Below are 14632 nucleotides of genomic sequence, written 5' to 3'. Positions count from 1 at the left end.
CACAATTATATTGCAGGGGAAATTACAATTTCACCCCTTGAAATTATCGTTTCAGGGGTCGGCAGCATCATGCTGCGGGGACGCCTTTCTTCAGCAGGGACAGTAAAGCTGGTCAGCGTTGATGAGAAGATGGACGGTTAGGAACAGGACAGTCCTGGAGGAGAACCTGTTAGATGCTCCAAAAGGCACGAGACTTAGACTGGATTTGTTTCGATTAAGGTATCCTTGTGTGTAAGAATGCATGGAAATCTGATCACAGATGCTCTATATCTAACCTGACTGAATTTATAACTGGTTTGCAAAGAAAACTGTGGCGAAATTTCAAGCTCTAAAGGTGCAAAACTGGTAGAGAGACGTTAAACATTTTACAAATCTAACTGCAGTGTAATATTTTTTTTAATTTGTTTGTTTTCTTTAATGACAAAAGAGAATTGAACTAAGCCTAAAAGATTAATTCTCCTGGCAGATTTAAATTTCTAAATTTCAATCTGATAAGAAATGAGACGGGTATCTCTCAAAAGACAATAGCTTCTCATAATCTCCGAGGAGCCCTTTAGATGTTTTCACTGGTAATTTACTTAGATGATTTCCTTTCGGTGATGATCTCCAAGTCTTTAAGGTTGGAAGGCATCCTTTCTATCTCCCTAATCTTTAGCTCTCTCAACAGATTATCATATATTTAAACTGGGACTCTGGTTTGATGATATTTGGCTGGAGCTCAAGGCAGCTTTCCAAGTAAGCAGGGCATGCTTACTTGGAAAGCTGGAGATGAGGAAATAAGGTTTTCATGTGTAGAAGCTTCAAAATGAGCAGCTTTCTTACTGAGGAACAAATAAAATTGGTTTCAGTGTGGTCTTATTTTGCAATTTTTTATTTTTTGATTCCACTTTAACCTAAATCTGTCTGGGGTATAAAAATGGGCTTAACTGTGTGCATGGCATACTTTTCAGATTTGTGTTTCTAAAAGAATTTAAAAAAATAATATAACATTTCCCTGCTTCTTCCCAATTTTGCACTTCTTTGTGTTATTCTATCTGAGTCAAATTCTATGTGAAAACTTTTGAAGACATCTGTAATTCCATAGCAAAAACAGTTCATTGGGAATCTGCACATACCTGCCAGAAGTTAGAATCGAACAATGGAATAAGACATGGCATGAATAAAATGTTTGTGAAAAGGAGACTTCATTGGAAGTTTGATTTTTAACGGGGATGTGTGCAACAATTCACCGCTTTCTTTTTGCTTATAGCTGTAAGCAAAAAGAAAATATTAAATGAGTGAAACCTGTAAACCTAGAAGGCCAGTACAGCAGTTCTGTCCATTAACACAGGCACTGATTGATTAAAAGGAAGATCTCCCTCAGAGTCTGCAGAATCTCTAACGAGCCCACTCAGCACTGTTTATCGAGCAGTAAACACAGAGTCCGCCGGTCTTTGTGCTTCGGCTCCATTTGTGTGTACACCTGCACTTTCTAATCTGCAAATAGGACAATTATCAAAGATCAGCGTAAAGACAAAAACAAGTAACCAGAACTGTTCTCCTTCATTAATGGTTAAAACAGCCTTTATTTAGACAACCTCACTCTGTCTAAACAACTTATAAAAGTCCAAAGCCTTATGGCACACCCATCAGATCCTGCTTTCTCTCCTGCAGTTCTGTTGTGTCAACATATAATTGTTAAGCACCCTTTTACACATTCTCATAATCAAAGTGTCTTAAATCTCTAATAAAATATCCGACCGGGAAAGTCTTCTGCAAGCACTTGGCTCTGAGAACGAGTGTCATCACCTGAAGAACAGATAACCAAAGCACTTTGGCAAGACCTGGACAATCTGTGGACATTTTCAGACATTCAATCAGACTAAAAGAGAGCAGAGATTCATCTTTATTATTTTATGATGACACAGAAACAAAAATTAGGAGTTGGGCAACATTTAACAGCTGACGTCTTTGTCATACAAGATTTGTTTCAGCAACAATTCACTTTAATTCAGTGCTGTAAAAAGGACATTTTGTCCAGTCATACATTTGCTCTGTATAGATATTCCAACACCAGATAAAGGGAGTTTGTCCACTGCACTGATATTTTTCCCCTTAAAATGTGGCTTAATTGGATTAGGGCATTTTAACAGGTAGATCCAGTGTCCTATCTGTGTACTGTATTATTTGTTTACAGATCAGGACTGAACCCTTTCAGATGTGATGTCTGTTAGATTTGAATGGGAGGTCCAGTAGGTCAGTTCTTATGGTCCCTCTGCAGTAAACACCTGGAATATTTTTACATCGCTGGCTCTCCTCACAACTGCAGCGTCTAAGAGCATTGAATTAAGGTCCAGGTGTTGCACCTCATCCCTCGACGCTCATCGTATGCGAGGAGTCTCTGAAATGGGCTGCTGGTTGGGAACGATCTGACGCTGGAAGACGGGCTGGAGAAACAAGCCCAGGGTGCCCACCACACACACTATGACAAAGATCCACAGGAACATACGGTCCACCACCATGGCCACGTACTTCCAGTCTTCTATTACCTGCAAAAGGACAGAAAGTTTCACAGCCTTAGAACTTAATAGTATCTTTAACCAAAAAATAAAGGCCTTTTAAAAAAAAATATGATTAAAAACAGATTTAATGCAGATTGTAATATGGCAATAGTAAAGTAATTTTAGCTCACAGGAAATGTAAGAAACTGAATTTATCATTGCAGACAACAGCTTGTTTCTACCTAATTATGGAGGTTCAACATGCAACCATGTCTTTCTAAAGTACTCCAACCGACTGTGTTTTTTCTTCCCATTTTGACATGTTAAAAATGCAAACTGCAACACATTTTATTAGGATTTTATGTGACAAGAGCAGGACACAGTAGTGTGTTATTGTGAAGTTGATGGAATGAATGGTTTTCAAAACGTTTGGCAAATTAGAATTTCAAAAGTGTGGCGTGCATTTATCTTCAACCCTTTGAGTCAATGCTGTATAGCACCTTTGACTGCAGTGCAACTGTAAGTCTTCTGGGATGTGTGCGTCTACCAGCTCTACACATCTAGAAATGAAACATTCTCCCCTTTCTTTGCCACCTAGCTCCTGCTCACTCAGACTGGATGGATCTGTGAACATGAATTATTACGTCTTGGCACAGAATCTTAATTCGATTTCTTTCTAAAATTTGGACCGTTACAACACATGAATATGAGTTGATCTAATCTGTTTCATTGTAGCTCTGACTGTAGGTTTAGATGTGTTGTTCTGCTGGAAGGTGAAGCTCTGATCCACTCTCAGATCTTTTGTTAATTTGCTTCCCTTTCTCTGTGAAGAAAAACATCTACCACCAGGTTTCATCATTGGGATGGGGTGCTCAAAGTTATGCACTAGAAAAGATTAAAAAAAGAATAAAAAATAGTAAGAATAAGATTAATTTAAACAACACACTCCAGTGTTTGGACATCGTCCCATAACTGATGGAACCATGAATTTTGCTCTCTAACAGAAGATCCTACAGGAGAAGGTCCAGCCATCAGAGGCTGAGATGCTGTGTCTTGACTTTAAATGGGCTTTTCAAGATCTGAAATCCTTAAATGTCAATGAGTTTAAAATTATATACAGGGAAAAAAACAAAACAAGTGATTGATAACCAGTCTTTATAAATGCGGGTAGGTAGGGAGTAATTCCTTTGTCACATTGGGCCCGGTGTGTTTGGATAGCTTCTTTTCTTAGCAAACGAAATCATTCCAAACTGCATTTTGTATTTACAAAGACTATCTTTGATATATAAATTGCTTGATAATGTGAAACATTTAAATGTGACACAAAAGCCAAAACTAATATCAGAGAGACATTAATCTGCAAAAGGACAAATTTTTGACATTATGACGTCTGGGGATGGGTACCGAATTCGGTACTTTTATAGTCACTGACCAAATCCCGCCGGTACTATCGGGTACCAATTCACGTAAAATCAAACGGTACCATGTTTCTGTACCTAAATGCATCACTGTGACACTGAGGGTAGTAGAAGAGTGGGCGATTTTCCATGGCAAACATGAACACAGCATTCCACGCACAAGAGTGTGATGATGTCAGCAGCAACTGCTCCAGGCAAGAAAGAATGGCTGATAGTAAGCACTGTCTCCGCTTTTAAAAATGTGCTGCAGATTACGCTCACTGCAGTATTTGTGCTAAGTACAAGGCCAGCGGTGGGAAAATTTCTAAGCTGAGGAAACACCTGGTCACTGCTGCCAATTTAGTGACTTTCTCACTATATTTAGTGACTTTTCAGACCAAACAAGCTACTTTTTTTTTTTTTTTTTTTAAAGTGACTAGCGAAAAATCTAGCGACTTTCTTCTGTTATTGGTGACTTCCTGTGAAAGTAACAATTGTGTTGGAATTATTGTCTTCGGAGAGCCAAGCAGACAGACAGACACACAGACAGCTGTCTCGTCCTGAAACTCGCCTGCAGTCAGAGCAAAGAGAGCAGAGTGGAGAGCCTCTCTGTTCCATCATTGTAAATTTAAATAGCGGGATAAAATGTTTTTAAAATATTTTCTTTCTTCTCTGAAACTGTTGCACTAAAACAATTTCCTGAATTTTATTCACTCACAGCTTCAATCCCGTATTTACCTCGTTCACCCTGCGCCTCTGATTACTGTTGTTTTGGTAAAACTTTGTTTTTATTATTACATTGCCTTCATTACTTTTCAGGCAATTTATTAAAATTAATAAATTATTTAATAAGGTTCATTTGTAGATCCAAACAAGTTTATATATTGAGATATTAATATGTTAAATTGAAACATTTTGAGATTTTACCAATAAACTAACATTTATTACTACATGCACACGCAAAAAATACTGAAAATAGGTACCATTAAGTACCGGCATCTATGGTTCAAATGTGAAAGGTATCCATCCCTAATGATGTCTCTGTTGTTTTTACTCTGATCTTGATTTGTCCGGACATCTTTTCATCCTGAAAGCTTTGCCAGTTAACCCGTCTTTCTCGTGGTCAGGACACAATGTCAGTTTTGGTTTTCCATGCATTTTTAACTCTCGTCTTGTGATTCCCAGTCCTCAACAATAAATACCAACCTAAAAATGAGGAGTATAAAAATGATAAGGGGCATAGTACTCATCTAGTTTACTAATGTTTAACAGGAATTTAAAAACCTGAAATGATTAACTGATAAATAAAGCTGTTTTCACAGCACTGAACGATATTTGGTGAAGATGGGTATACATACACTTTGATCATCATCGTCACTCATCATGTGCTCAGCTACAAAGCGCACTCCATTCACTGCCTCCTGCACATCGGCAGCCCAGTCAGAGTTGCCTCTTTGCTGAAGGTCCTGGGTGGAACTGAAGCCGCTGAAAAGGTAATCACCAGACCGCATGGACTCCATCCTGTTGGTGTAGCTGTGTGCCCCTGGAGGAGCAACATTTTTATGTCCTGGAGTAGAGAAGGCAGAGTCAGAGGAAAGCAGGGCAGAAGTAGACAAGTTGAAACCTGTTTTGGGGGCGACCGGGTAACTCAGACCCATAATAGCTCTCCTGGCCCTTAGGCAGCGCTGCTGACGCAGTCTCTGACGAGCAGAGTAGTTGTGAGGCCGTTTCATGAAGAGTAAAGCAGGTAGTTTGACGAGGAATATCAGCTTGACCCAGGCCGGCATTGTATGGGTGCTTGGAGAGCGGTGGTGCACATTAAGCACGCACACACTGGTGATAATGGAGAAGGTCACAAGCACCATGGTGAACATCAGGTACTTGCCGATTAGGGGTACATCCAGTGACGTAGGAGGAACGATCTTTGAGATTAAAAGGAGGAACACTGTGAGAGCCAAGAGGACAGAAATGCAAAGTGTCATCTTCTCTCCACAGTCCGAAGGCAAGTAGAAGACCAGTATGGCCAGTGAGGTGATCAGAACACATGGGATGATGAGGTTTATGGTGTAGAACAGGGGTTTCCTCTTGATGATAAAGTCATATGTGAGGTCCACATAAGTAGGATCCAGAGGGTTGACGGTTCGTCTGCCTGGTAAAGCCAAGATGTCCCATTCTCCACTGGGTGTAAAGTCATCCATACTAGCAACCTCAGACTTCAAGATCAGGTCAATTTCTGTGTGGTCGTAGGTCCAGGAGCGAAACTTGAGGGTACAGTTCTGCTGGTCAAAGGGAAAATGCTTGACTTCGATCTTACAGGCGCTCTTATAGATGGCTGGTGGAAGCCAGTTGATGCTGCCATTGAAAAGGACAATGGCGTTGGTGAAGACGGTGACCTCGTAGGTTCCATCAGCACTGTGGTGATGAAGAAAGAGAAGACAAAAGAAACTTTTAACATCTTGCAAATTGCCAGTTGAGGCATGTGTTGTCAGCACTGTAATCAGTGGAAGTACAAAATGAAAACGACACATACCCCATTGGGGAGGTAGTTCATTTTATTAGCAAACAATGTCCAGAGAAATGGAAATGTTTCCCTTTCTTAAACTACAGAGGTTTCATTTGAGTAGCAAATCAAAGAGGGGAAAACCCATCAGAGTGAGGATGACATCAGACTTACTTGATTACCCTTATGTAGCACTTTTTGGATGTTGTAAATGAGCGCATATTTTAGAGGCTTTACACTGAGCCACTCCAGAAATCAAGAATACATTTGTACATCAGATGGAGCTTCTTGACACGTTTTCATGTTAATTTAACCTAATATTTAACGACACAGGCAATCTCTTGAAAATTATATAAAAAAAAAAAAAACAAAGCTTACTTGTTGTACAAGACGATATCAGGAAGCCAAATGTGCCTGGAGGGAATACGAAGCTTGTCGATACCTTCATACTTTGCAGGGTCCCATGACAACCTGTAATCAACCCAGTGCTGGACAGACAGGCGGCTCTGGTCCGATTACAATGCACTTCCATAATACCAACTCACTTCTAATTACATGCCGGATTATTACTGAAATGTTGTTTGAAGCAATTTTACAGAAGTGATTTGTTCCACATTGAGGGAGAAATAACAGACACGGTTTAATTCAAGTTTAAAGGAAAGGACATTTGCTAAGCCAGAAGGTTACACACACACACACAATGTGACACTTTGCTCCACAAACGTACCTGAGTGAGCCAAACATTTGTGGTCATGATCTGTTCTCTTTCATTCTGGAAAGAGAAATGTTAGGCAGCAATTACTTTTGTTGCAGGTTAGAGGCACAAACACAACAACTGAGCTAAAAAGAATAACAAAACTGCAAATGCCTCCTATCTTTTGGTTTGCCAAAGACTAACCTGATTAGCATGACTAGCACATGGATAAATGTTTACAATGTTTAAATATTTCACTACCCTTTAAGTCACCAGAAGGGTTTAAAAATTTGCAACTCCTTATCACAGGGGGAAAACAGAACATGACTTGAAAATGGTTCTCTTTAAACCATTGATTTCTACTCTGTCTTTTAGTAGAGAGACACAGTGTGAAGAAATGCACAAATTGAGGGTAGAAACATCAGAATAATAACAAGACAACTGAACAGTAACATCCAAATGTACTGGATTTCTGTGAAAGTCATGCTGGGTGTCAGGGTAAACTTGCTTCTCGATGTCACTATGCTCTTAACTTTATGGGCTGCAAAAGATTTTACTATGGGTTTTTTTTTTTTTTGTCAAAAAGAAGTGGCATTTATTTTTTAGTCATTGGTTCAGTTTGGATATAGTAAACAAGAACACACAGATGTGAACTATCACCCAGAAGAAATGGTTAATTTAATGCTATTTAAAATATCTTGGTGGGCCTTTTGGATTTAGCAGCAGCAGCAACTTCTGATCCCAGTCAGATAGTATCCTTAATCTTCAAAACAATCTTTTTATGACCTAAAAAGTTTCAAACTCATAAGAAGTTTTGCCTCCATAACTGCTGAAATGTCAAGGTTCTCACACATGAAATACATTTAAAAACCTGATTAGTCATAACCATTGCTAGTGATCAATGTGTTAACGTCTTAAGAGCCACGGTGATGCAGTTCTGTTGGACCTCAGCGCAGCATTTGACACTGTTCACCATGATATATTATTAAAGCGATTGGAGAGCTTGGTTGGACTCTCTGGTACAGCACTCAATTGGTTCATATCCTACCTAAAGAACAAGAATTCCTTTGTCAATAGGTAACTTCTCATCAGAGTGGACAAAAGTCCCATGTGGGGTACCCCAAGGTTCAGTCCTGGCACCCCTTCTATTCATTGTCTATATGTTCCCACACGCTTATAACAAGAAACAAGATTAGTTACCATAACTACGCAGATGACACTCAGCTCTACATTGCGATGTCACCAGGTGACTCTGAACCCATCCATGCACAGAATGGATGCTTAGAGCAAATCAATGCATGGATGTACCAAAACTTTCTCCAGCTGAACAGAAAGAAAACTGAAGTTATTATCTTTGAACCTAAAGAGGAACAAACTAGAGTCAGCACACAGCTTCAGTCGTTACAACTACAAACTGGTGATCAGGCCCGAAATCTGGGTGTAGTGACAGTCACAAAGTCAGCTTTCTACCACCTGAAGAACATTTCCAGGATTAAAGGACTGATGTCCCAACGAGATCTAGAGAAACTCATCCATGTGTTTATCTTTAGTTGCATTGATTACTGCAATGGTGTGTAAACAGGTCTGCCCAAAAAAACAATGAAAAAGCTGCAGCTTATCCAGAATGCTGCTGCTCACGTTCTCACTAACACCAGGAAGATAGAGCAAATCGCCCCAGTCCTAAAGCCCTATTTTAGACTCTAAAATACTTCTGTTAGTTTATAATTCACTGAACGGCTTAGCACCAAAATATATTAAAGACCCGTTGTTGTTGTATCAACCCTCAGATCTTCAGGTTCTGGTCTACTCTGCATACCCAGAACCAGAACCAAACATGGAGAAGCAGCATTCAGCTTCTATGCTCCACAAATCTGGAACACAACTCCAGAAAACTGCAGAACAGCAGAAACAGTGAGTTCCTTTAAATAAAGCCCACACACCCACCTGTTTAGAGTTGCATTTGACCCACAATAATAGGAACACTGACCGACATATTTGATGTGTATCAATGTTTTCACTTAAGGAAATGTAATGTGGGTTACTGGTCTCACAACCAATGACCATTTCAATGTGTTTATGATGTTTTTATATTTTCATGATGTGAAGCCCTTTGTACTTGTTTTGCTAAAATGTGCTATACAAATAAACTTGACTGAATTGGAACAGTTTTTATTAAATCAAATGAGCATATGTTTGAAACATTAAATGAGGAAACAGCTCTAGACATGAGTTTTATCAACCAGGGTAGATGGTTTACATTCTGGGAATCTGTACAAAAAAGAATGCTGTACAAAAAAGTAGATGAAGCCACTTTTCTTTTTCTCTGCCTTGGGCGACGCGGCTCACTTGCTTCCCAAGTCCACTTCTGACAGCCTGATCATCACTTAACTTATATAGCCTGTAAAAACTACAATGATTAGAATCTGCAAATAAGCAGTCTCTTTTTAACAAGTGTTCCTTCAGATATAAAGTATCTGTTATGTATTCTCCATTGTTTATGTCAGTACCCATATTTACACACAGCGTGAAGCATCTGAGAATAAGGGCAACTACTATAATGGAAAATTAGAGGATTCAAAACTGGAACATATTTGCCAACACATTTTCCACCATGCTACTAAAACATGCACTATCAAAAAACGGGGTTCCAAATAGCAATTACCCAAAGGGGTGAAATAGAAGCTCATAAAGTGAGGCTGTGAATGAACTTCCTGTCTTGATCTGCAGCTGGGAGCAATCTCCATTGTAAATCAGAAAGGAGCCTTGGTCGCTGTGGCTGAAACAGGTTTATTAGCCCCTTTAATCCAGTGTGCTGAATTTTCAATCTGGACATGACATGGGCAGAGATCAAAGCTAACCAGATCTATTTTCCACTTCATCCATTTGTTTAGAGCTGCACCCTGAAAGCAGAGGCAACTACGTAAATAATTACTTTCAGGAAGGTTGGCAGCTCCTTGGCATTTGACATCCCATCTCTCTTCCATCCTGAGGTTTGCATCATGTCTGCCCATTTGTCTCCACAGTATGTTTACTCTTACACATGCATATGCATAAATACGCACACATGTAAACAGATGCACATCTTTATTGATTGTGTGTTTGCTGCCTTACCACGCTGATGAGTTGTGCAAGGGACACTTGCAGCTTTACTGTGACCCTCTCTGTCCTGTTGACGGCTGGCCGAATGAGCGGGTTGTAGCGTTCCTTTCCTAGCAGCCAGTTCATCAAGCGTTCCTCTGAGTCAGCACATTTGCTACCTGGTAACACAGCGGTGTTTGTCACGATGTTTATGGGACAGTTGGGGCATGCACATGCAGAAATCTAGCTTCAGTAAGACATTTTAGACTTAGACTTAGACTTAGACAACTTTATTGTCATTTCGTATGCACAAAGTGCGTACAGAACGAAATTTCATTTGCATACAGCTTGAAAAAAATCACAGTTAATTGCAGCAAGTTTCAGGATAAAGATGCAAATTACAATAAACCTTCTCATCAACTCTAGAATATATTTTATTGTCATTGTTTCACACAATGAAAAACAGTTTTGTAGCTCTTGTCTAGTGGTGTGAATATCGCAACCATATATACGCACATTACATTTGTGTTTATTTCTATTTTTTTAACACCTAATGGAAACCCAAAATTCTGTTTTTAGAGCATCTTAATATTGCACAAGAGCTGTATTAGAAAAGATTTTAAATATAAAAATGTGCCGTATTTTTAGATGATGGACACACAAAGCAGAACTTGGTTATGAAGTGGAAGGAAAAGGATAAATAGTTTCAAGTTTTTACAGATAGAAAATTGCAAAATGTTGGAAACAACTTTAGCCACCCTTACTCCGATAATCCTAAATTAAATCCTATGCTATCAACTGAAATCAGAGATCCCCTAATTGGTAAAGGCCTGAGTGCCTGGTTAGAGAAAATTAGTGAAATTACAGCATAACAAAGCCCAAGGAACACAGCAGACATGCCTAAATAAAGCTCTGCATAAGTTGAAAGCAGGGTTAGGTTATAAAACATTATGACAAGATTTGAACACCTCACAAAGCACTGCTTAATTCATCATTGGAAAATAAAAAGTATGGCGCATGACTCAACCGCAAACCGACCAAAACGTGGCCATCAGCCTAAGTGGACAAGTCAAACAAGGAGAGCATTAGTCAGAGAAGCAGTCAAGGTGTCCATGGTAACTTTGGAGGAGCTGTAGAGAGCCATAGCTCAGCTAGGAGACTGTTGACAGGACAACTATTAGACTTAATCTCCAAAAAAACATCTGGTCATTATGGAAAAGTGTTTTTTTTTTCTCAATGTTGAGAAAAAGACATGAGAAGACCAAAAAACAGCAAAACATGAAAATTGTAGTTCACAGAAGCTTTCAAGCCAAGAGGAATGGGGGAAAATGTAATTCTTCATAAATGTGTAAAGCTGATGGAGACATTGCCCAGAACACTTGCAGCTGCGATAGCAGTGAATTATAATTAGGTCTTTTATTCATACAGGTAAAAAACAAAATGTCTCACGTGGAAGCAATTTCAGAAAGTAGCAACCAAGCACATCCATTACAAATAAGTACTGGTAATGTTTAGCATAATCAAACTTAACTCTTATACCATAAACAATACTGAGCAGCATGAATAAAACGTATAACAACCACACTGAACAAGTGTGCCTGTATCTTCTTCCATTAAAACTGACCTGAACTTTCAAATAATAACCACTTCTGACTCTTTCCAAATTATTCCACGAAGGTCAGCACGTTTAAAAACCTTTTTAGTAGTGCTGTTCTGAAACAAACATTTGAAGTATACCTTGAAAACACAGGCCACGCCAGGAGTTAAATCACGGACGTGTACTGACTCATGTACACACAAAACACCTTTCAGCTTTTTGTTTGCAACAAAATCCTTGAAAACAAAGCATCCTAAAACTTCTACTTTCCTGCAACGTCCGGCCCAACTTGTGCAAGACTGACTGAAACTGATTGCTGTTCCAGGTCCTTGCAAAACACAAGCTGGATATTTGACACATTGTTTTCTATTTTTTTTTTTTGCTCTCATTTTCTTTACGGTGAGATGCTCATCGATGCCTCCACATGATGCAGAGCAGCTACGTTAACGAGCACATGGCTCCAATAAGCTCAATCTCCCTCTGTACAACTGTGTGGTTTTAGTTTGAGGCTCCCCTTGGTGAGCCTCAAACTGTGTGTCATTATCGGCCCCTGGACTCCTGTTGCTTTGCACGGTGCTGGGCGGAGACGACCTACTCCCTCACAGGTCGCTGGACGCTGACACGACTGCGTTGTCGTCAGTCACTTGCCTTCGGTTCTACCCGACGGGCCTTCCAAGGCACCATTCGACAGATGGTGTGTCTGTCAAAGCTCTTGTTAAACAGAGTGAAACAAGCTGTTTCCTTCCCCAGAGGTGAAAGCCGTTTGCCAAACAGCGAGGCCAAACGCTGATCGGCTGCTGAGAACAGACACCAAGACATGCCTGGGTGTGCGTGCGTTTAAAGGCTGAACGCGGCAAACCAAACAAGCCGCCTGTGACTAGTTCATTGACGTTACACTGATTGGGAGGGAGGTCAGGCGTGTTAATACAATGCCAGCGTCAGCCATTTTGGAACTGAGAAGGTCATTGTGAACAACCCTCTGAATAAACAATTATTCTTTCAAAATGGGACACACTCAGAGATGTGAGGTGATGTGTGAAAATGAAGCAAAATGAGTTATTTTTGTCCTTCTTCTATTTTGCTGTAATCCATTTGTAGTCTGAGAATAGATTAATAAATCATTGAACTTTTCCACCATGTGTTTTATCTTTTAAAACTCTATAAGGAGAGCAGAACGGTGGTTTATTTTTGTGACACGTAGAAAGACTCCTGGCCAAAATACTATTATTTTACAGTCTTTAAACATGGCACGCCCACTACCTTGTTTTATTGTTATTTTTAATTTAATTATCAGAGATTCTGTGTTTGAAAATATGCAATTCTAAAAAGGAAAGTAGTTAAGACTTCACTTTTGGCTGATCTTTGTTTTGTTCACCTAAATATTTGCAAATATTTGTAAAGTGGTTTATAGGTTTGATTACAGGACATTTTGCTAATGTTTTACATGTGTCCAACATACAATATTTTGTGTATTTTTTTCCCTTTTTTTGTAATATAAAATCAAAAAAAAAAAAAGCGTAATCCTTTTAAAAAAACGGAATATTTATCTTTTTGCTCTTTAATCCAGCCATCCAGTCTGCACTGGCAACTTTTAAAGTGACTACATTGAAACACTCCAACTACAAATAAACAACGTAAAAAAAAAAATGCTAAACCTAAATACAGCTAATTGTCTCAGTTTATGACATAAAATGAAACGAAAGACACTTACAGTGAAGCAAAGTCATAAGGAAGTAAGCGAGGATGAGGAGCGTCCGAGTCATGTTGACGGCACCATCTGGTCCGGGGAAGGTTGTCGGTGATGAAGCGCCTCAGCTGCGCTCCTTAGCGCTCCCGTCCTCGGACATGCCGGGCTCTGCGCGCTTCACGGGTGGGTAACTTCCCCAACAATGTGCCCTTCATGGCTCTCTACTTGCACAGCGACCCACTTGGGGGGAATTCCCCGACGCTCTGAGCCAGCCTGACGGGACTTTTCAGCTCCGCTCCCGCGCTGCAGCAGCCTGTCCCGGCGCTCCGCTGACTGTTGCCTGCAGGTCCTGTGCAAGTTCACCCCAGCGCAGCAGCTTTTCTGAATGGCCAGTGTTGGCCATGCATAGTGGAAGCGTCTCTTTGCTCCATCTAAACAAGCATGTTTTTTTTTTCTTTTTTTTTTTTCTTTTTTTTTTATAAATAGAGACAATTCTAAATCATTAGTCTTATAATTAAACAACTAGATCTTTCTGACTTACAGGTGAAGCTCAGGGAATTATAACATCATCAAAAATCAAATGAATTTATTAAGTACACACCAGACCAATTTAAAGTATATTTTATGCCCAACACAGTCGCGATGTCTGTTGGTTTGACAGTTGTCCAGCAGAAAGTAAATCACACCCTCCACAAGTAGGGTAGTCCACAAATGTTTACAGCTTCCAAGCATCAGTTGGAACCTACATGGAAGGAAACAGGGATAAACAGTGAGAGGATTGTGAAGCAAAGGTCATGGAAGGTTTGGGAGAAGTGGGGTCTAATGGTTGAAGAGCCTCCAGCCCAGGACATGGGCTAAAACAGCTGGATTGTTTGTGTCAAGCCACTCCTGAACCAGAGACAATGTCATTACTGTCATTATGACATAGTCAGGTCTTCACTGATGTAGGTGCCCAGGAACCTGAAATTAGGCACCATCTCCACCCTGTCCCCATTTATAATGATGGGCTGTCTGTCATGTCTGTTGAAATGTAAGCACCCAAACACAAATAAATGCACAAATAATGTGCAGAAGTGCAATGTAATGAAATAAAAGACTGTAAGGTAACAATAACCAGCATACGGACAGAAAGGAACGAGTCCGTATACGTGGGGAGAGAGCAGCAGGTGAACAGGACTGAATGCCGCAGAGGACTCAAC

General features: G+C 39.9%; 1 protein-coding gene across 3 annotated transcripts; it reads right to left on the bottom strand.

Annotated features, from left to right (window-relative positions):
- Positions 1–2092: 2092 nt before the first annotated feature.
- Positions 2093–13856, bottom strand: chrnb4 (cholinergic receptor, nicotinic, beta 4 (neuronal)). 3 transcript variants are annotated; one of them, XM_021319364.2, is made up of 7 exons: positions 13458–13855; positions 10183–10328; positions 7105–7149; positions 6756–6865; positions 5532–6289; positions 5236–5444; positions 2093–2528 (listed from the first exon to the last, which is right to left on the bottom strand). In XM_021319364.2, exons 1-7 carry the CDS (start codon positions 13507–13509, stop codon positions 2361–2363), a joined length of 1488 nt encoding a protein of 495 aa, XP_021175039.2. In that variant the 5' UTR covers positions 13510–13855; the 3' UTR covers positions 2093–2360. The 3 variants fall into 3 exon arrangements, with proteins under 3 accessions (XP_021175039.2, XP_035991904.1, XP_012723637.2); XM_036136011.1 differs by having other exon boundaries at positions 5763–6289; XM_012868183.3 differs by having other exon boundaries at positions 5236–6289; positions 13458–13856.
- Between the last annotated feature and the right edge of the window lie 776 nt (positions 13857–14632).

Source organism: Fundulus heteroclitus, chromosome 4, assembly GCF_011125445.2.
Source record: "Fundulus heteroclitus isolate FHET01 chromosome 4, MU-UCD_Fhet_4.1, whole genome shotgun sequence".
NCBI classification, from domain to species: domain Eukaryota; kingdom Metazoa; phylum Chordata; class Actinopteri; order Cyprinodontiformes; family Fundulidae; genus Fundulus; species Fundulus heteroclitus.
This window is presented reverse-complemented; position numbering and strand designations above follow the sequence as displayed.

Coding starts and splice junctions, on each gene's coding strand:
- chrnb4 (XM_012868183.3), bottom strand. CDS start 13,509: ATGACTCGGACGCTCCTCATCCTCGCTTACTTCCTTATGACTTTGCTT. Junction 10,329..13,457: donor CCTTATGACTTTGCTTCACT/GTAAGTGTCTTT, acceptor CTGTGTTACCAG/GTAGCAAATGTGCTGACTCA. Junction 2,529..5,235: donor GTGACGATGATGATCAAAGT/GTATGTATACCC, acceptor GTCCTTTTGCAG/GTAATAGAAGACTGGAAGTA.